Source organism: Paramisgurnus dabryanus, chromosome 24 (assembly GCF_030506205.2).
Source record: "Paramisgurnus dabryanus chromosome 24, PD_genome_1.1, whole genome shotgun sequence".
In the NCBI taxonomy this organism is placed as follows: domain Eukaryota; kingdom Metazoa; phylum Chordata; class Actinopteri; order Cypriniformes; family Cobitidae; genus Paramisgurnus; species Paramisgurnus dabryanus.
The window spans coordinates 3217440-3240424 of record NC_133360.1 but is presented as its reverse complement, the minus strand read 5'-3'; the positions used below and the strand labels follow the sequence as shown (position 1 = coordinate 3240424).

General features: G+C 38.7%; 1 protein-coding gene across 3 annotated transcripts; it reads right to left on the bottom strand.

Annotated features, from left to right (window-relative positions):
• Nucleotides 1-3953: 3953 nt before the first annotated feature.
• LOC135721152 (uncharacterized) lies at nucleotides 3954-20894 on the bottom strand. 3 transcript variants are annotated; one of them, XM_065243327.1, is made up of 7 exons: nucleotides 20683-20894; nucleotides 19724-20041; nucleotides 9896-10243; nucleotides 8580-8891; nucleotides 7728-7841; nucleotides 5282-5575; nucleotides 3954-4701 (listed from the first exon to the last, which is right to left on the bottom strand). In XM_065243327.1, exons 1-7 carry the CDS (start codon nucleotides 20726-20728, stop codon nucleotides 4604-4606), a joined length of 1530 nt encoding a protein of 509 aa, XP_065099399.1. In that variant the 5' UTR covers nucleotides 20729-20894; the 3' UTR covers nucleotides 3954-4603. The 3 variants fall into 3 exon arrangements, with proteins under 3 accessions (XP_065099399.1, XP_065099400.1, XP_065099401.1); XM_065243328.1 differs by having other exon boundaries at nucleotides 7776-7841; XM_065243329.1 differs by lacking the exon at nucleotides 7728-7841.
• Between the last annotated feature and the right edge of the window lie 2091 nt (nucleotides 20895-22985).

Here is a 22985-nt window from a genome sequence, read left to right as displayed (position 1 = left end):
GACTGCTAACATTAAAGGCGCTCTAAGCGAATCTGTGTGACGTTACTTTTTGTTGAAGTTTGAACTGTTTTCAAACAAACGGAGCGTAGCTAACTCCTCCCCCTCCCTTCCATGCTTTCATGAACGCGCCCAACCCACACCCCAAATCCTTCAGCAATCAGATAGTGAGGAGATGTTTGCTGTATGTTACAAAAACATTTTTATGGTCTTAAACGTGTGAATTCGCTTAGAGCACCTTTAACTGAAAATCCAACCGACGTCTTTGACGTCATCTGACCATGCATCACACGTCTTTTTTGCATGGTCAGTGCACGTCTAAAATGTCCTCTTCTGGACGTTAATACATAAAACCTGTACATAAAATTTTGCGGCAACTAATTTTGGACAGGGAGACGACGTTGATTTCGGACCAGTAGTACAACATTTGTGCCGTCCTGCGGCGACCCCTTTGGCCGGGGAGAAGACGTTGCCGTCCGACATATGTTTGCTGGGTAGTTTGTACCGCATTGCCAGTACAGCCGTATTACGGCTGATATCGAAGTATGAAGCTGCGTTTTCGCTTCATCCTCGTACTTCTACGCTAGCTATCTTGGTCATCGTGCATCATATGTTAATACCAACAGATACTGTGCGCAGATATGCTTGTACTGCCCACGCTGGGCTCGGCCTAGCCGTCGCACTGTTACAGGTTGCTTATCTGCTGTAGGGATGCAATAAGACCTACATGCAGCCTGTGACTGTATGCATTCTGTTGTGAATCAGCTGAATCAGTTCCTAGAGACTCAGTCATCTGATCTACTTTGTGTTGGCTTACACAGACTGGGTGGGGATTGTGCACCGACTCAGCTAAGCATTGCGCCCCACGGACTTGAGTAATACAACTGGGGCTACTCTTCGCTGTTCTCACGGCATGTTTAAATACATCTCGCATAGCATCAGCAGACGGAATGTCGAGTGACTGCTCTCGAAAACGAACGTTTCGGTTACTATAACCTCGGTTCTCTGAGAGACGAGAACGAGACATTGCGTAAGACACCATGTCACTGCTCAGATCAGCTCTACTGTTCGTTCAATCCAGTGGCGGCTCGTGACTGCTCTTCCGAGGATACGCTAATTCAAAATAAGTGTTCGGATTGTCACGTGTGTGGTTCCCTTTCCAAAATATGTGTCATGCGTGTGGAGAGATCCTGTGCATCACGTGTTTTGTCAAAATAAGTGCCTGCTGGAGACGCGTCAAAACCGTTTATGATAAAAGAGACGCTCACATTCCCTTAATACACGCAAGACACTCCCTTAACAGTAAACTCTGATTACACATGAGATTATGCGAGTATCTAGCACACGCGAGCGTCTCCTTTCAAGTTCAAGTTCAAGGCAGCAGGCACTTATTTTGGCATGACACGTGATGCACACACGATCTCTCAAAGCGCAGAACACATATTTTGAAATGACGAACCACACACATGACAAGCTACATACATGTTGTGACGAACTTCGCATCGTGCGCTTCAAAAAAAGAAGTCACCAGCCGCCACTGGTTCAATCGAAAGAATCTGAGTATTTTGCCGCCTAAACAGGCTATAGATGGTTTCAGCAGTAACAACAAATACTTGGAGTTTAAAGTATTTGATGTGTCGTTTTGTTTGTAATAGCAACAACAGTTCAGAGCGGTGGAGAGGAGATCACGCACACAGATCCATCATTCTGTAAAAGACAAACACATAAACCGGTGAGATCATTCATGTCATGTGTGTTCTGCTTCTGTCTGTATCATTACCTGCATTCTGCATGATTTACAGTATTTATATGTGACCAAGTTTAGTTTGCAAAATACATTTGGATGAGTTTTTCTTTTAGCATCAATACAACGTGAGTACACGAAAAAAATGTGCATTGAAATGTGCATTACATACATGTATGTTTGTTGTGAAAACTCTTGTAATCTGTAAACAGGTTAAAGTTCTTCAGGTGTGTGCTAAAACAGAAACTGTTGGAAACTGTCTAGACAGGAAACTGACCCATACAGAAGCATTAAGGGAGAATAGTGTGATAGTGTGAAAGAGGGGAAATGTAAGAGTAGAAACACAGAAGTCACGTGACAATTAAACAATTATAATTTACTTATTATTGTATAATGACAAATAAACCTCCTATTAGTACACATGTTTCTGTGGAAATTACAGAATTACTGACAGCTGTTTGCCAGTAACTTACTGTAGATTTAAATTTATGTTATTTACTGGAAACAGTAAAAGTTAAATGAACATTAAACATTAACATGGGTTTATCTTTACAAAATAAAACTAAAATAAAAGTCTCATGCAAAGCATTTTGGGAACCAAAATCTGAGGAAAAACACAGAAAAAGATTGATGAAGATTTCCGTTTCCCAGAATGCTTGCATGAGACTGTTATTTTAGTTTTATTGTGTAAAGACAAAGACTTGTTAATGTTTAATGTTCATTTAACGTTGAACAAATTTTTGCCAGTAAATTTAAATCTACAGTAAGTTACTGGCAAACAGCTGCATAACTACAGCAAATGTTTTACAGTCTCTCAAGAGAAAGTCTCAGATTTAAAACTCTTGCACCTTGACATGCGCGTATCGTCGATCTTGGGATTCGTCTAACATGCAACTTGATTTTTTTATCTTGACTAGTGATGAGTTGCTGTACGTCACCACAGGGAAAATAAGACAATCGCTATGTCGGTTTCATGGCGACTTGAAAATGCTGTATTACCTTGATAACACATACTGAGCAATGCAGACGACTGGTCTCTCCATACAAGAGGCGTCTTGAAGCTGTAGTCACTAACAAAGGCTTTTCTACAAAGTATTAAATAAGTGTGTTCAATACTTTTTCCCTGTCATTTCACATTATTTATTATGACTCAACTTGTATACTTAAAGCAACACTATGTAGTTTCCATGTAAAAATGACTTCCAGCTCCCCCATGTGGTTAAAAAGCGCAATAGTGCCTGGTATCAGACACTCTTCTGCAGGCAGGGGCGGGGCTGTGTTTCCTGCCCTCCACCACCACTTTCAGAGTGTGCTTGTAGCAACTAGGAGGCTACTCAGGTTGCAGCAACAGTACAATTTGTTCAGTTAAAAGTTGTTCTATCACTAATAATAATTTTAGAGACATTATTTAAAGGTAAAAAAAACTACATAGTGTTAAATGTTCTGATTTCTTTGTATGAATTCAATATTTGGCTTGATGGCTACATCTGGTGGAAATGTTGTGTCAATAGCACACTTAGAAATCCCCTCACTGATAAAAATGCTAAAGTGTCAAATAATTATTTTCCCCGCTGTATATCCGAGTGAAACAGCTTTCGAAATGATTGGATCATGTTGCTAATTGCTAATCACTGCAATCTTTTCCTGGACCCCAACCATCTGCCATTTTATTTTCATTGCGACTTTAAAGAAAGCTTAAACTGTAAAATATTATCAGAATGTCAGTGATTAAAAACATCAGAGAGTGTGGGTACAACCAACAGGTCATGGTGGTTTTATTTCTTGAGTGCATCTGACACATGAACAGCTTTATTTCCAGGTTAAACTGAAACCTGATGGCTTCAATTTTACACAAAGTGCTATCACAATGAGCTTTGTGCAATATTAAGGTTAATTTTCAAAGATGCACAAATGTCTAGGCTATATAATAATCACTAAAAATCTCACCAGATGCGCATTGTTTTCATCCTAATTGTACCCCTAAACCCAACATCTCGCTAGATTTAACCTTAAAGTAGCTGTATCTCATCTAGCCAGAACCAGAGGAGAAAAATTTGTTGATAAATCTCACTGCTATATTAAGCAGCAGTAGCGCCATCTTGTGTTCACATCTACAGCTGAACCTTTGACTGATAACAGATTATACTTTACACACAAACACACAATAACACAGTCATTTGTACACGGAGAATAAATAATAAATCATCAAATCCTTATTCTAAATTATTTTATGCACTTAATGCATTGGAATATAATAACCATTATTAATACATTTATGTGACTCATCAATATATTTAACTATTAATATAACCACAAGAAATTAGTTTATTATAACTTATATAGCACATAAAGTACACATAAAACATTTACATATTTGATCCCAAAAGACATAGGCCTATTTGGGAATTGGATGCACATTTATTTTAGTCCATGTTGTGTCCCAAATGAAATCACACAGGTGCCAAAATCGTTTGTGTGTTGTTATGTTTACAGTTATCATTCAGACTAAATGCTATGGCACGCACATCTACTTAAATTAACCATACATTTCATCAAATATTAAGCTAATATTCAAATATAATACTGTGAAAGAAATTAGTGTTGAACCGTAAATATTTCATGCAGTACATTTTGTCTATATCTAGAAATAGATGTGAAATCTATCATTAACATTGGAGATTAAACACAAAGAAATGCATGTTATATATAATGTTTATAGATTTATGTCAAATCAAAGGACTATACAGACTATAATATACTCAATAGCACATACAGGTGGATTTCAGACTGCTTTACAGTGTTTTTATTTAAAAATATAAGTAAGTTAAAAAGCAGGTATTTATTTTTTGATGCTCATATGACCTACAAGACGCTGCTGTGTTCATCTTGTGACACTGACGCTGGCCGTTTCCATTCACAAGGCATGTTTGTCGGTGCAAAATATTTTATCAAGTTAAAATCTGTTAGAAAAGCCAAACAACAGATGATCAGAGAATAATAACCAGAGTCACAAATCTTCAAATAAACCACCTATCTATCTCACATTAACTCATCATCTTATATATGTTATATTATATCTATGTCTATTTTATGTTTCACACAGTTTATATTTTACATCTGTTAATAACAATGATTAAAATGTTGCACTGTACACATCTAAATCGTATACTGTTTTTATTTGCATATTTATTAGATGAATAACATTGACTCCTTGCAAAAATATTTTATGAGGCCTTTTAATTAAAATTACCATCACATTCTTAAACTTCTTAATTTTAAACCATAAACATCTGGACGTGCAGTGAGGGGTTAATACACACTAGCAGTGCTAAACCAAGGGTTAATGTTGTCCTTCAAACCTACATGTGTGCAAACATGAGTTTTGCAGTGTCTGTGGTTAAAAGTCAAGATTTGATAAGCGCTTAAAGTTATTAGATATTCATAAACACATCTCTATATCTATGATATGAAACTTCTAAACATTATGCAGATCTGAGATGATTGTTACACCTTAAAAATATTTATATTGTAGATACTTACCAGTTACAGTGACTGTGAATTTCTTGTATGAGGTTTTTCCATCAATGGTTATTTTTACTTCATAAAGTCCAGAGTGATTGGTTGTGATGTTTGTGATGTAGAGAGATCCGGTCCTAATGTTTACAAGTACATTCTTGCTGAATCTCTCATCACCTCCACCGGTTATCTTCTTATTCTGGATTTTAGCTATGAGGGTCTTTTGAAAGGCACCAGATATAAACCTCCACTCGATCACATCATTTGTCTTTATGTTCTCAACACCAGTCTCAAGACGGACAGAACGTCCCACCATTACTGCAATCCATTCAAAAGAAACACAGAACAGAAATTACAACAAGAGCAAGACAATAATGAAAGCAAGATTTTATACATCTTTCACTAGCACTTATATCAATTACTTAAATAAGTAAAATTCTTATGTTATAGTCTCTTTACATACATATATAACCAGGGGCGAAAATCTCATCTAAATGTTGGGGGGGACAATAAACATAAAATTTTTCAAGAACAATTTTTGAAGGGGACACCAATAATACAGGCAAAATTGTACTTGCAAGGAAATGGGTACAGATAGAAAACGTTTCTCTCTCTGTATGAACAGACGCAAATTTAATTTTAATACATATGAATGCAGAGGTGAAAAGAGTAGGCTAATAAAATTTTCTACTTAAGTAATAGTAAAGTTACTTTAATAATATGCTACTTAAGTAAAAGTAAAGTTACTTTAATAATATGTTACTTAAGTAAAAGTAAAGTTACTTTAATAATATTTTACTTAAGTAAAAGTAAAGTTACTGGTCTAAAAATCTACTCAAGTAAAAAGTCATTTTAATTTTAAGAGTTACTTTTTTACAGCGGGGAGAGGTTTCTAGTATAGTTCACAAAGGAAGGATATATACATCTCAAACTATGTTTTTAATTGTAAACATCTCTACAATTAAAGTGCAATAACAAATGTTAATAAAATAAAAAGCTTTTTTATAACTAAGAAACATTTATGGAATTATTTAATGATTTTTACAGGTGAGTTATGCACTTTTGAAGCAAAAATAATATGAGGTCAGCAGCTAAATACAATCATTATATGAAGGTTGTAATTGATGTATTGATGTATGGCAATTCACAAACTCCGTACTCAAGAGCACGAACCCTACCTGAATGAAACAATCGCTTTGCGTCAAAGGCCAGGGGTTTCTTTCATAAGAATTGAATTGAGGGTCTGCATTAGCCCGCGCCTGTCTCGTCCCTCTCCATGGTTCTTTTTGCGCGTTCCCCCGCCCATCAATCAATCATCCGACCGTGGCGCGTCTTTATCACCTTACTTTTTTATTTATTTTTACTCAGTAACGGATATGATTTAACCTGTAGCGAAGTAACCTACAATACTTTAAACATACTTAAGTAAAAGTAAAGTACAGATTTTAAAAACTACTCAAAGTAAAAGTACACAAAAAACTCAGTTACAGCCAGGTGAGTAAATGTAATTTGTTACTTTCAGCTCTGCCTCACCTCTGCATGAATGCATAAAAATGTTTTCTTGATCGTTTATCTGCTTCTGTTCTCAGAAAACAAAATATGTTCATGTTTAGATGTCAAAATAGTCCAGTTTTAAAACATATGAGGATAAACTGATAAGTGATGGGAAACGTTGTATAGCTGATTAACGCGTCGGCTCCGTACACTTCTCTACCACCGGAATGTGTGGTGGTGAGGTAAAAGGGGCGCGGGCAGTGGACCAAACCACTGTGAGGCAAGGGAGGGGGAATCAAAATGTTTAAAACGTTTTTTTGTTGTTGCTCCGTTTGCATTTGTATTGTTTCACTTCTTACACAACTATTTTAAGTATTATAAATCATTAAATTATTTTCAATACACATATTCTAATGATATTTTAGGGGGGACAACCCTCAGATAGGGGGGGTCCTGTCCCCCCCGACCCCCCCGGGATTTCCGCCCATGTATATAACATTTCATCATCTGATAACGAGGACTGAGCTCAAATAATATCATGTTTAATATTAAATCCTCGACATTCAATTTCAGAAGACACACAAAAAAATTTTTATGAACTGTCATAAACTACATGATTTGTAAAAGTCTGACCTACAATAATTTTTATGACATACAAATAATTAAAATAAGTTGCATAGAAATGTATTAGGCCTATATGTATATATCCTTTTTTCTGTCTGTATTTGCATTTTACTGTTTTTTATAATGCTGTATGAAAATGAAAACCTAAACAAAACCATCACAAACACACATTGCATCATCTTTTCATCTTTAATTAATATACACTAGTCAACATTTAATCAAAATCTTTCATAAAAGTTGTTTAAACAAAACCAATTCTTGTCTTAGATAACTTTGATGAACTCTTTTTGATCCACTTCAAATCTTGACAAGTGTATATCAATGTATTCCTAAATATGTAAATGATTCTTACTTGTTTGTATTGTTGCTGTATAAAATCTATAGTGATAGTAACACCCACCAGTTGTTACTGCAACAATAACCAGGACACCAACACTTAATCCAGCTATACCATATGAAGACAAAACTGTAATAACACACAGACACACGACACACACACACACAGAGAGAGAGAGAGAGAGAGAGAGAGAGAGAGAGAGAGATTAATGTAACTGAATCTTATATACTGTATATGTATGACAGACACTATGAGACATCAACACAATAATGTCATACATATAAAATGGATTTGTGAGATGGCTGATTATATATTTTTTCCCTACCTAAATACTGTTTTATGTAAATACTATAATGTTTTATAGTTTATCCTTGTGCATCTTGAACCTGTTAAAAGTAGTAGTAGTAGTTCTCCGACACCTAGCGCAGATGTGCTTTTGGCATCCTTTGCCAGCCCTGTTCCCCTCTCTCCACCCAATACCATTTTTTAGCTAATAAAGTGTGTGTGTGTGTGTGTGTGTGTGTGTGCGTGCGTGCGTGCGTGCGTGCGCAGCATTGGGTCAAAAAGGGTTGAGCCCAGAGATTTTTTAAATATGACCTAAAAATGCGTTTAAACAACCAATGCTTGGTTATATAAAACTGTTTATCGCAGAACAGTGTGTATGTGCTCTTTTTGTGAAGAGACTGACTTCATGAGCACAAAAGTATTCTTGTAGCTTCATGAAATGAAGATTGAATCACATGAACAATGTCTTTATGGGGCTTGACAGTTGTGCATTGCATTGCTGTCTACAGGAGCTCAGTCGTACAGGAAGGTAATTAATAATTTTAGGGTGAACTAATCTTTTAAAAGACAAAAGTTACTCACCACTGACATGAACACTGAATCTCCTCTGAATGGATTGTCTCCTGTTGCTCATCTTCAGTTCATAAAGTCCAGTGTGTTGAGTTGTGATGTTTGTGATGGTGAGATCTCCAGTCTGATTATTTAACTGCACTCTGTCTCTGAATCTCCCATCAGCACCATCATATATATTGTACAGATAGTCTGGTTTATATATTTCAGCTATCCGTGTGTCATAATCAGATGCAATCCACTGTATTTCATAGGTCTGTATTTCAGTATTAGTCTTTAACGTGACCGATTCTCCCATTATCACTGACACTGTCATCACTTTACCTGTGACAACACAAAACACATGAACATTAAAGTCAGATAAACATAAAACAATGTTGATACAAATAATAGAACACACAAAGAAAGAAAATAATCCATTTTAGAAGCACCTACTGTACATTTGTTAATATTATAAAAACTTTAAAATATTAGTATAATGTTAGAAACATTACATCTGTTCAGTCCACAAAAAAAAAAAAAAATGCTGCAATGCTGTGTGCAAGGTTAATCAAATTTGTTATCCAAGTTATTTTAACCTACTATTTTATGTTTTTCAGTATTATATTGTTAAAGTTATAACTTATAAACAAGTTAAAATAATTTAACTTAATTTGTTGAGTTAAAGTAAAACAAAAACTTTTGTTGATATGAATATGAATATTTTTTCAGTGCATTTATCCCAGAAACCTAATAAAAGCCATGTTGATATCACATGGCCAGTATAATGTCATTGAAGGAGAGAAACAGCTCTTACATTATTTCTATATATATAGTAGATTAAACCAGACAAATGTCTAGTAGTAGGAGGGGAAAAACAGTTTGCGGTAAAGGAAAGAAATGGCTACCAGATAAGTTCTCCTTCTGCCAGTACGTCAAATTTCAAACTTGAAACTTTGTTTTAAAAACTTATAAAGATTCAGTCGACCTACAGGGGCTCAATAATACAATCTGACGACCCACAGGTCAGGTCACAGATAAACACAATGTGCCATCAGCTTGTGAGTAGAAACACAAAACTGTCCATTCAGAGATAGAGTTCATGGTACTGACATGAACCAAAGACAAAGTGCAGAGATTGTGTAAAAGAATGACTGAAGAATAGCAGATAACAGCAATATTACATTATATATATCAATGGATCGGAATTATTGAGAGTATCCAAGGACAACAGTAACCAAACTAATAGATTTTAATCCACATCATTACTTAACCAAATTTACATTTGCATTGTTAACAGAATAATAATCTGAAAAAAAATATTATATTGAGAAAGTTGATTGACTCACCACTGACATTAACTGTGAATGACTGATGTATGGTATAACTGGTGCTGGTGCTGCTGAGATCTACTTCATAAAGTCCAGAGTGTTTGGTTCTGATGTTTCTGATGGTGAGAGATCCAGTCTTAACATCCAGCTGCAGTTTGTCTTTAAATATCCCATCATGAACATCATCATATGTAGAAAAGAGAGCAGTGTTTCTGTTGAGTTCAGCTAGAGGAGAGTTTTCATGTTGAAACCTCCACCGTATCACATCATATTTCTTAATATCAGGAACATCAGTGTGTAAAGTAACAGAATCTCCATCCATCACTGACACTGAATTCATCTCATCTGTATCAACATCAATCACACCTGCAGAGACAAACAAAAATATAATTATTCATAAAGAGACAGCAAATAACATCCAGAAGAGAAAATGCTCATAGTTTATAAAAAGTTACTGCAGGAGTGAGTAAAGAAAAAACAGATGGACAGACTTACATCCAGTATTAAAACTATAATGATGTATTTTACCATGGTCTGTTTAAATACTCGATTCTGATTAGCTGGAAGCTGTGCATTAAAACCGTTTAATGCACAGGTAGTTCCATTCAGTTTGATTACAGTTAGAAACTAGATAGTAAAGTTTGAAGACAAACTTTATGTTGGCTTGAGAAAGCGTAGCCTGAACGTTTAAAACGGTTTGACATAAGTTTAGTTTAGTAGGCTATCTGGCTGTTAGTATGTTTAAGTATGAAGGTAGCATGATTTACCATGAAGCTAGCATGATGTTAGCATGATTAGCATGAAGCTAGCATGATGCTAGCATGATTAGCATGAAGCTAGCTTGATGCTAGCATGATTAGCATGAAGCTAGCTTGATGCTAGCATGATTAGCATGAAGCTAGCATGATTAGCATGAAGCTAGCATGATGCTAGCATGATTAGCATGAAGCTAGCATGATGCTAGCATGATTAGCATGAAGCTAGCATGATTAGCATGAAGCTAGTATGATGCTAGCATGATGCTAACATGATTAGCATGAAGCTAGCATGATGGTAGCATGATTAGCATGAAGCTAGCATGATGCTAGCATGATTAGCATGAAGCTAGCATGATGCTAGCATGATTAGCATGAAGCTAGCATGATGCTAGCATGATTAGCATGAAGCTAGCATGATGCTAGCATGATTAGCATGAAGCTAGCATGATGTTAGCATGATTAGCATGAAGCTAGCATGATTAGCATGAAGCTAGTATGATGATAGCATGATGCAAGCATGATTAGCATGAAGCTAGCATGATGCTAGAATGATTAGCATGAAGCTAGCATGATGCTAGCATGATTAGCATGAAGCTAGCATGAAGCTAGCATGATGAGCATGAAGCTAGCATGATTAGCATGAAGCTAGTATGATGCTAGCATGATGCAAGCATGATTAGCATGAAGTTAGCATGATGCTAGCATGATTAACATGAAGCTAGCATGAAGCTAGCATGATTAGCATGAAGCTAGCATGATGCTAGCATGATTAGCATGATGCTAGCATGATTAGCATGAAGCTAGCAAGCATGATTAGCATGAAGCTAGCATGAAGTTAGCATGATTAGCATGAAGCTAGCATGAAGTTAGCATGATTAGCATGAAGCAAGCATGATGTTAGCATGATTAGCATGAAGCTAGCATGAAGCTAGCATGAAGCTAGCATGATTAGCAGGAAGCTAGCATGAAGCTAACATTTATTGCGTTGCTATGGTACTAAGTTTGGTTGCTAGGGAGAAAATTGGCATCCCATAATGATCACCCTTCAAGCCACAAGTAAAACGGTCCAACCCCCGTGTCCCTACAATGTTCTGATGCGGAGATATAAGGCTTTGTTTATTCCGTTGCTAGGGTACTAAGTTTGGTTGCTAGGGAGAAAATTGGCATCCCATAATGATCACACTTCAAGCCACAAGTAAAACGGTCCAACCCCCGTGTCTCTATGATGTTCTGAAGCGGAGATATAAGGCTTTGTTTATTCCGTTGCTAGGGTACTAAGTTTGGTTGCTAGGGAGAAAATTGGCATCCCATAATGATTACACTTCAAGCCACAAGAAAAACGGTCCAACCCCTGTGTCTCTACGATGTTCAGATCCAGAGATATAAGGCTTTGTTTATTATGTTGCTAGGGTCTTCATATTTTGTTGCTAGGGGCGTGGCTTAATACCTCAATAAGAATCCGAAGAGACTGATTGGATGCCTGAGTAAAATGAGCCCACCCCTATGTCTCTATGACACTCTGGTGCAAAGATATCTATCTGGGCTTTTTATAATGGTAGTCTATGGGAGATGTTGCTAGGGTACCCAAAATTGTTGCTAGGGGCGTGGCTTAATAGCTCTGGGGTGATCCTAAGAGACTGATTGGATGCTTGAGTAAAATGAGCCCACCCCCATGTCTCTAAGACACTCTAAAGTGAAGATATTCCATCTGGGACGCTTTTATTCCCTTTTATGGGCATGTTTCCTGCCCCATTATAAGTCAATGGGAAATTTTGGGGGCCTCTTACACCCCAGGGGTACAGCTTACACCCCATTGTGAGGTATGTTCTTACACAGCCTGTCAGCCTCCTTAAATGTGGTAAGCCACAAGTTTCTACAAGTTTCTCACTCGCAGCTTTGACCCGTCAAAGTTTGTCTCAATGTTAAGTCAATGGAAATTTTGGGGTGTTTCAGCGCCCCGTTTAGGAATTCGGAAGGTCCCATCAGTTAGAAAAGATATAGCACACCTCGTCAGATCAGACCGAAAGTCTGTCCAAAGTTTGATGGCTGTAGCTTGAAAGCTCTAGGACGAGTTAGAGTTAGAAATTTTAGTCTCAGAAGAAAAAGAAGAATAATAATAATAACTAGATAGGTACATTTCCTGAAGAAAATGTGAGTGGTGCTTGCCGTGGCAAGTTTCGTGGGACAATTTATGATTATACTCCAAGCCAAAAGTCAAACGATCCAACCCCCGTGTCTCTACGATGTTCTGATGCGGAGATATAAGGCTTTGTTTACTCTGTTGCTAGGGTACTGTATTTGGTTGCTAGGGAAAAAAATGGCATCCACTAGTGATTACCCTCCGAGTCACGAGTCAAACGGTCCAACCCCCGTGTCTCTACGATGTTCTGATGCGGAGATATAAGGCTTTGTTTACTCTGTTGCTAGGGTACTGTATTTGGTTGCTAGGGAAAAAAATTGCATCCACTAGTGATTACCCTCCGAGTCACGAGTCAAACGGTCCAAACCCCATGTCTCTACGATGTTCTGATGTGGAGATATAAGGCTTTGTTTACTCTGTTGCTAGGGTATTGTATTTGGTTGCTAGGGAAAAAAATGGCATCCACTAGTGATGACCCTCCGAGTTATGAGTCAAACGGTCCAACCCCCATGTCTCTACGATGTTCTGATGCGGAGATATAAGGCTTTGTTTACTCTGTTGCTAGGGTACTGTATTTGGTTGCTAGGGGCGTGGCTTGGGAGTGGCCAATGATGTGCCCAGTGATTACACTCCGAGTCACAAGTAAAACGGTCCAACCCCCGTGTCTCTACGATGTTCTGATGTGGAGATATAAGGCTTTGTTTACTCTGTTGCTAGGGTACTGTATTTGGTTGCTAGGGGCGTGGCTTGGGAGTGGCCAATGATGTGCCCAGTGATTACACTCCGAGTCACAAGTAAAACGGTCCAAACCCCGTGTCTCTACGATGTTCTGATGCGGAGATATAAGGCTTTGTTTATTCGGTTGCTAGGGTGCTCAAATTTGGTTGCTAGGGGCGTGGCTTGGGAGTGGCCAATGATGTGCCCAATTTTTACACCCCTAGTCACAAGTAAAACGGTCCAACCCCCGTGTCTCTACGATGTTCTGATGCCGAGATATAACTGTTTGTATTTTATGTTGCTAGGGTGCTCAAAAGTGGTTGCTAGGGGCGTGGCTTAGTAAGTCTGTAAGGATCCTGAGAGACTGATTGGATGCCTGAGTAAAATGAGCCCACCCCCATGTCTCTATGACACTGTGGTGCAAAGATATCCATCCGGGCATTTTATAATGGCAGTCTATGGTATAGGTTGCTAGGGTGCCCAAAATGGTTGCTTTGGTAACCTTACACCCCATTGTGGGGGACGTCCTGACAGAGTCTAGCACCCTCTTCAAATTTAGTAACCCACATGTTTCTATGAAATCCTGGCTCGGACCTATGACCCGTCAAAATTTTTGCAATGGTAAGTCTATGGGATTTTGCCCCATTGACTTTTCATTGGGACACTTTTGGGCACCTCTTACACCCCAGGGGTACAACTTACACCCCATTGTGATCCATGTTCTTACAGAGCCTACCACCCTCTTCAAATGTTGTAACCCACATGTTTCTACAAAATCCTCGAGCGGAGCTATGACTCGTCAAAGTTGGGCGCAATGTTAAGTCAATGGGATTTTTTGGGTGGTTTTTCGCCCCCCTTTCGGAAATCCTGCACCCGATCGCTTATAAAAGTCATAGCACACCTCTCCTCAATAAGCCGGTCGATTTGAGCCCTAATTTATGGGTCTAATACAAACCGTGTGGGACGAGTTACGCGCCGAAAAAGTGTGCAGACATAAGAATAATAAGATATAATAATAATAATAACTAGATAGGTACATTTCCTGAAGAAAATGTGAGTGGTGCTTGCCGTGGCAAAATTCTGGGGAACATATATGATTATACTCCAAGCCAAAAGTAAAACGATCCAACTCCTGTGTCTCTACGATGTTCTGATGCGAAGATATTAGGCTTTGTTTACTCTGTTGCTAGGGTACTGTATTTGGTTGCTAGGGAAAAAATTGGCATCCCATAGTGATTACACTCTGAGTCACGAGTCAAACGGTCCAACCCCCGTGTCTCTACGATGTTCTGATGCTGAGATATAAGGCTTTGTTTACTCTGTTGCTAGGGTACTGTATTTGGTTGCTAGGGAAAAAATTGGCATCCCATAATGATTACACTCTGAGTCACGAGTCAAACGGTCCAACCCCCGTGTCTCTACGATGTTCTGATGCTGAGATATAAGGCTTTGTTTACTCTGTTGCTAGGGTACTGTATTTGGTTGCTAGGGAAAAAATTGGCATCCCATAATGATTACACTCTGAGTCACAAGTCAAACGGTCCAACCCCCGTGTCTTTACGATGTTCTGATGCGGAGATATAAGGCTTTGTTTACTCTGTTGCTAGGGTACTGTATTTGGTTGCTAGGGAAAAAATTGGCATCCCATAATGATTACACTCTGAGTCACGAGTCAAACGGTCCAACCCCCGTGTCTCTACGATGTTCTGATGCGGAGATATAAGGCTTTGTTTACTCTGTTGCTAGGGTACTGTATTTGGTTGCTAGGGAAAAAATTGGCATCCCATAATGATTACACTCCGAGTCACGAGTCAAACGGTCCAACCCCCGTGTCTCTACGATGTTCTGATGCCGAGATATAAGGCTTTGTTTACTCTGTTGCTAGGGTACTGTATTTGGTTGCTAGGGAAAAAATTGGCATCCCATAATGATTACACTCTGAGTCACGAGTCAAACGGTCCAACCCCCGTGTCTCTACGATGTTCTGATGCCGAGATATAAGGCTTTGTTTACTCTGTTGCTAGGGTACTGTATTTGGTTGCTAGGGAAAAATTGGCATCCCATAATGATTACACTCTGAGTCACGAGTCAAACGGTCCAACCCCCGTGTCTCTACGATGTTCTGATGCCGAGATATAACTGTTTGAATTTTAAGTTGCTAGGGTGCTCAAAAGTGGTTGCTAGGGGCGTGGCTTAATACCTATGTAAGGATCCTGAGAGACTGATTGGGTGCCTGAGTAAAATGAGCCCACCCCCATGTCTCTGTGACAGTGTGATGCAAAGATATCCATCTGGGCATTTTATAATGGCAGTCTATGGGAGATGTTGCTAGGGTTCCCAAAATTGTTGCTAGGGGCATGGCTTAAAGGTGCTCTAAGCGAATTGAAGCGTTTTAGACCATAAAACATTTTTTGTTACATACCGGAAACATCTCCTCACTATCTGCTTGCTGCCTGTCTCCTGATCAAACTGTAAAAAAACGCGATCTCTGTAGACAGCCCAGGCTTCACAAACGGCCATATCAACAAATGGCCAAACCTAGCCAGCACAAAACTAAACAAAGTATTCCAGCCAATAAACGACAAGAAGGATTTGGGGGTGGGGGTTGGGCGCGTTCATGAAAGCACGGAAGGGAGGGGGAGGGGGAGGAGTTAGCTACGCTCTGTCTGTTTGAAAACAGTTCAAACATCAACAGGAAGTGACGTCGCACATTATTCGCTTAGAGCGCCTTTAATAGCTCTGGGATGATCCTGAGAGACTGATTGGATGCCCGAGTGAAATGAGCCCACCCACTTATCTCTATGACACTGTAAAGCAAAGATATCCCATCTGGAACTGTTTTATTCCCTTATATGGGCATGTTTCCTGCCCCATTATAAGTCAATGGGAATTTTTGGGTGCCTCTTACACCCCAGGGGTACAACTTACACCCCATTGTGATCCATGTTCTTACAGAGCCTACCACCCTCTTCAAATGTTGTAACCCACATGTTTCTATAAAATCCTCTAGCGGAGCTATGACCTGTCAAAGTTGGGCGCAATGTTAAGTCAATGGGATTTTTCGGGTGGTTTTTTGCCCCCCTTTCAGAAATCCTGCACCCGATCCCTTATAAAAGTCATAGCACACCTCTCCTCAATAATCCGGTCAATTTGAGCCCTCTTTCGTGGGACTACGTTAAACCGTGCGGGACGAGTTACGCGCCGAAAAAGTGTCCAGAAAAAGAAGAATAATAATTATAAACTAGATAGGTACATTTCCTGAAGAAAATGTGAAGTGGTGCTTGCCGTGGCAAAATTCTGGGGACAAAATATGATTATTCTCCAAACCAAAAGTAAAACGATCCAACTCTTGTGTCTCTACGATGTTCTGATGCGAAGTTATAAGGATTTGTTTACTCTGTTGCTAGGGTACTGTATTTGGTTGCTAGGGAAAAAAAATGGCATCCACTAGTGATTACACTCCGAGTCACGAGTCAAACGGTCCAACCCCCGTGTCTCTACGATGTTCTGATGCGGAGTTATAAGGCTTTGTTTACTCTGTTGCTAGGGTACTGTATTTGGTTGCTAGGGAAAAAAATGGCATCCACTAGTGATTACCCTCCGAGTAACGAGTCAAACGGTCCAACCCCGTGTCTCTACGATGTTCTGATGCGGAGTTATAAGGCTTTGTTTACTCTGTTGCTAGGGTACTGTATTTGGTTGCTAGGGAAAAAAATGGCATCCACTAGTGATTACCCTCCGAGTCACGAGTCAAACGGTCCAACCCCGTGTCTCTACGATGTTCTGATGCGGAGTTATAAGGCTTTGTTTACTCTGTTGCTAGGGTACTGTATTTGGTTGCTAGGGGAAAAATGGCATCCACTAGTGATTACCCTCCGAGTCACGAGTCAAACGGTCCAACCCCCGTGTCTCTACGATGTTCTGATGCTGAGTTATAAGGCTTTGTTTACTCTGTTGCTAGGGTACTGTATTTGGTTGCTAGGGAAAAAAATGGCATCCACTAGTGATTACCCTCCGAGTCACGAGTCAAACGGTCCAACCCCCGTGTCTCTACGATGTTCTGATGCTGAGTTATAAGGCTTTGTTTACTCTGTTGCTAGGGTACTGTATTTGGTTGCTAGGGAAAAAATTGGCACCCACTAGTGATTACATGCCGAGTCACAAGTAAAATGGTCCAACCCCCGTGTCTCTACGATGTTCTGATGCGGAGATATAAGGCTTTGTTTACTCTGTTGCTAGGGTACTGTATTTGGTTGCTAGGGAAAAAATGGCATCCTTTAGTGATTACCCTCCGAGTCACGAGTCAAACGGTCCAAACCCCGTGTCTCTACGATGTTCTGATGCGGAGATATAAGGCTTTGTTTACTCTGTTGCTAGGGTACTGTATTTGGTTGCTAGGGAAAAAATGGCATCCACTAGTGATTACCCTCCGAGTCACGAGTCAAACGGTCCAACCCCCGTGTCTCTACGATGTTCTAATGCGGAGATATAAGTTTTGTTTACTCTGTTGCTAGGGTACTTTATTTGGTTGCTAGGGAAAAAAATGGCATCCACTAGTGATTACCCTCTGAGTCATGAGTAAAACGGTCCAACCCCCGTGTCTCTACGATTTTCTGATGCGGAGATATAAGGCTTTGTTTATTCAGTTGCTAGGGTGCTCATATTTGGTTGCTAGGGGCGTGGCTTAATACCTCTTGGCATCCACTAATGATTACCCTCTGAGTCACGAGTAAAACGGTCCAACCCCCGTGTCTCTACGATTTTCTGATGCGGAGATATAAGGCTTTGTTTATTCGGTTGCTAGGGTGCTCATATTTGGTTGCTAGGGGCGTGGCTTAATACCTCTTGGCATCCACTAATGATTACCCTCTGAGTCATGAGTAATACGGTCCAACCCCCGTGTCTCTACGATTTTCTGATGCGGAGATATAACGATTTGTTTATTCCGTTGCTAGGGTGCTCATATTTGGTTGCTAGGGGCGTGGCTTGGGAGTGGCCAATGATGTGGCAAGTGATTACACTCCGAGTCACAAGTAAAACGGTCCAACCCCCGTGTCGCTACGATGTTCTGATGCCGAGATATAACTGTTTGAATTTTATGTTGCTAGGGTGTTCAAAAGTGGTTGCTAGGGGCGTGGCTTAGTAACTCTTCAAGGGTCCTGAGAGGCTGATTGGATGCCTGAGTAAAATGAGCCCACCCCCATGTCTCTGTGACACTGTGGTGCAAAGATATCCATCTGGGCATTTTATAATGGCAGTCTATGGGATAGGTTGCTAGGGTGCCCAAAATGGTTGCTAGGGTAACCTTACACCCCCTTGCGGGGGACGTCCTGACAGAGTCTAGCACCCTCTTCAAATTTAGTAACCCACATGCTTCTACGAAATCCTCGCTCGGACCTATGACCCGTCAAAGTTTTTGCAATGTTAAGTCTATGGGATTTTCCCCCATTGACTTTTCATTGGGCATTTTTGGGCACCTCTTACACCCCAGGGGTACAACTTACACCCCATTGTGATGTATGTTCTTACAGAGTCTACCACCCTCTTCAAATGTTGTAACCCACATGTTTCTACAAAATCCTCGAGCGGAGCTATGACTTGTCAAAGTTTGGCGTAATGTTAAGTCAATGGGATTTTTCGGGTGGTTTTTCGCCCCCCTTTCGGAAATTCTGCACCCGACCGCTTATAAAAGTCATAGCCACCATCTCCTCAAAAAACCGGTCGATTTGAGCCCTCTTTCATGGGACTACGGCAAACCGTGCGGGACGAGTTACGCGCCGAAAAAGTGTGCAGACATAATAATAATAATAATAATAATATCCCTGAGCAATAATAATAGTGATGCTTTGCATAAATGCAAGCACCACTAATAATAATAATAATAAGTATGCAAGATAGTAATAGTGATGCTTTGCATAAATGCAAGCACCACTAATAATAATAAGTATGCAAGATAGTAATAGTGATGCTTTGCATAAATGCAAGCACCACTAATAATAATAATAATAATAATAATAAGTTTAAGTGCAACAACAGTATGTTGGCTTTCTCAAGCCAACATAATTAATCCGCTACTATAAACATTGGTTACCATAGTAACACAGTTACACTTGCAGAGCGAGCGAGCGAGAGAGACGTGAGTGTGTCTCTCTTTAAAGTGCATCTCTCTCTCTCCCTCAAAACATCGCTTCAAAATGATCCCTTACATAATGTAAAGCTTGAGATACTCACTAACACTGAATGTTTTTCTTGTAGTCTTCTCTCCAGTGATCTTTAGTTGATAAAGTCCAGTGTGTTGAGTTGTGATGTTTGTGATGGTGAGATCTCCAGTCTGATTATTTAGATTCAGTCTGCCTCTAAATCTCCCATCAAGAACATCATCATATATTGAGATCATATTGGCTTCACTGTTGATTTGAGCTATGCGATCCTCTGTCTCACCAAACCTCCAATCTATTATATCATATTTCTGTAGTTTAGTATCAGTGTGTAGAGTAAGAGAATCTCCCTTCATCACTGACACTGACTTCACTTCATCACCAAACACACCTGAAGACACAAACAGAGACAATTTGAATTTACAGTATATATATATAAAGGGTCTGTCAATATCGTTGGTGAACCTGGACCACAAAACCAGCCATAAGGGTCCATTTTTTATTGAGATTTTGAAATTGGAATGAATAAGCTTTCAATTAATGTATGGTTTGCTAAGATAGAATAATATTTGGCAGAGATAGAACAAATAAAAAACCTGAAATCTAAGCGTGCCAAAAATCCTTAAATAAAGTTTACGATCCGAAAATAACGTTTTTATATATTTAAAGTAAAACAATTGACAAAATATCTTCATGGGACATGATCTTTACATTACATATTTTTTGGCATAAAAGAAGAAATAAATGTGTTTTGTGGTCCAGGGTAACATGAGATCTTGCACAAACAAATTAAACCAAATAAAAGTGTTTTAAGAAATCTAAAAGAGAAACATTTAATATGAGACTATAACATCAGACAAACATTTATGAGGACTCTAACACTGCATTTAAATGTGGATCTTAAACTAGTTGCTTTTGCATATTTAAATTCTTCTGTAACTAAATAACAAAATTGCTTGCAGTTATTAGATTATTAAACAAATGCACATTTATAAACAAAACTGTTCCAGAAATGTTGCTAAACAAACTTACCATTGATGAATAAAGAGATGATGAAGAGGAAAGTGATCATTTTCATGTTGATGATGGTTTTGAGTTAATAAAGATGATTTGTAAAATATTTTAGTGTCTGATCTCTGAGCCTTAGTCAGTAACAGCCACCTTAAAACCATACAAAGAGACTTTTATACTGATGGAGATTCACTGGTGTCAGTGTGTGAGATGACCGGTTGGTGTAATGCAGAGTCTGTCTCCACTGCTTCTCTCTACTATACAGTTTGATGTGGTTGACTTTAAAGGACAAGTTCGGTATTTTAGACTTAAAGCCCTGTTTTCAGATTGTTTATGGTCAAATAGAATGGTTTTGACTGAAATTTCGACATTTTCGGCTGCCCTGAGAATTTTCGCGTGTTTGTGTTTCAGCTCAGACCTCTACAATGGGTTTAATGGTGCACTGGAACAATCCTTCCTAAAATGCATTAAACTTTCGTTTACGAAGACGTGAAACTCACCGAGTGGTCAAGGGTGTTCACTGATATGCTCACACAAAAATCGCTGCAAAAGATGCTTTCCAACAGCTGTTTTAGCATTCGTTGTTAACTTGTGGACCTATTTTCCCAAACGCCTCACACCCGTACATTCTTCCGCTTAGAGCTTGAATAATAAACACTCCAGCCCAGGTGGTGGCGCTAATCCGCCTTTGCCAATTGCAAGAATAGAAACAAAGTTCCCGGCGCGGAGTAATACCGTACCTCACAGCACAACTAATACATGTCAATGGAGTTGGTAAAAACTACGATAAAACCTGTTGGAATGCGTCTTTTGGAGCGATTTTTGTGTGAGCATACCAGTGAACACCCCTGACCACTCGGTGAGTTTCACGTCTTTGTAAACGAAAGTTTAATGTATTTTAGGAAGGATTGTTCCAGTGCACCTATAAACCCATTGTAGAGGTCTGAGCTGAAACACAAACACGCGAAAATTCTCAGGGCAGCCGAAAATGTCGAAATTTCAGTCAAAACCATTCTATTTGACCATAAACAATCTGAAAACAGGGCTTTAAGTCTAAAATACCGAACTTGTCCTTTAAGAAGTCTTTGGGTTGTGGGTTCATCTACACTGTAAAAAAATTCCGTAGAAATTGCAGCTGGGTTGCCGGTAATTTACCGTAGATTTACATTTATGTTATTTACTGGCAAGAGTTTGTTCAAAGTTAAATGAACATTAAACATTTAGAAGTCTTTGTCTTTACAGAGTAAAACTAAAAAAACAGCATCAAGCAAAACATTCTGGGAAACAAAATCTGAAGCAAAAAACAGAAAAAGGTTGATGATGAGGCTGTTATTGTATAGTTTTATTCTGTAAAGATAAAGACTTGTTAATATTTAAAATGTATTTAACTTTGAACAAACTCTTGCCAGTAAATAACATAAATGTAAATTTACGGTAAATTACCGGCAACCCAGCTGCAATAACATTGTAATTTCTACGGAATTTTTTTACAGTGTAGACTCACACAAGGCACAAAGATGCAAATTCTGACATACAGCACTTTGATGTGTTGTTTATGTTTTTTTAGGTTGCTGTGATGTTTTAACTTACTGTCAGAAAAGATGATAGCAATTGTGAAAACTCATGCTCAACTTTGAAACAAGGTAAACATTATTGTGCTTTTATCCTGAAAGCTCAAGCCCTTCATATAATTTGTGCTTTTGGTCTTTTTCTTACTTGTTACCCAAAACACGTCAAGCAAATTCTGACTGGGATTGACATTTTTTTACATTGTACATGATAATAAAATGTAAATCAATATGAATGTATGTAATTAATACAAATGGTAACTGTTTATACAATATCAGGGAAAATAACTCACAGTTATGTCTTTTTTGTCTTAATTGTGCAGCCCTTAAATTTTATTCATATGCATTGATACACAATAGAAGGCTGATTAGATGAAGGATCATGGATGGATGAATTTTGTGCATATCAGATATCCACCTTTAGCATATAGACAGAATTTTATTGAATTGTGTTTAAAGGGGACATATAATGAAAATCAGAATTTTACCATGTTTATTATAAACAATAAGTGCCATAATAGTAATAAAATAACAAGTGCATGACGTTACAGTTTGAAGAACCAAAGACAGAAACAATTTGACATTTTAATTAAACAAAAACACCAAACTTGATAAACATTATTTTTTTTACAAGAGTTTGGCAGTTTATGGTTCTGTGATTTTTGTAACTGCTTAGAAGATCATTTTGATGACCCGAATTAACACATTATAGCCAAATTTGTGCAAAGCTTAATTTTTTAAGAAAATAAAGGAAAC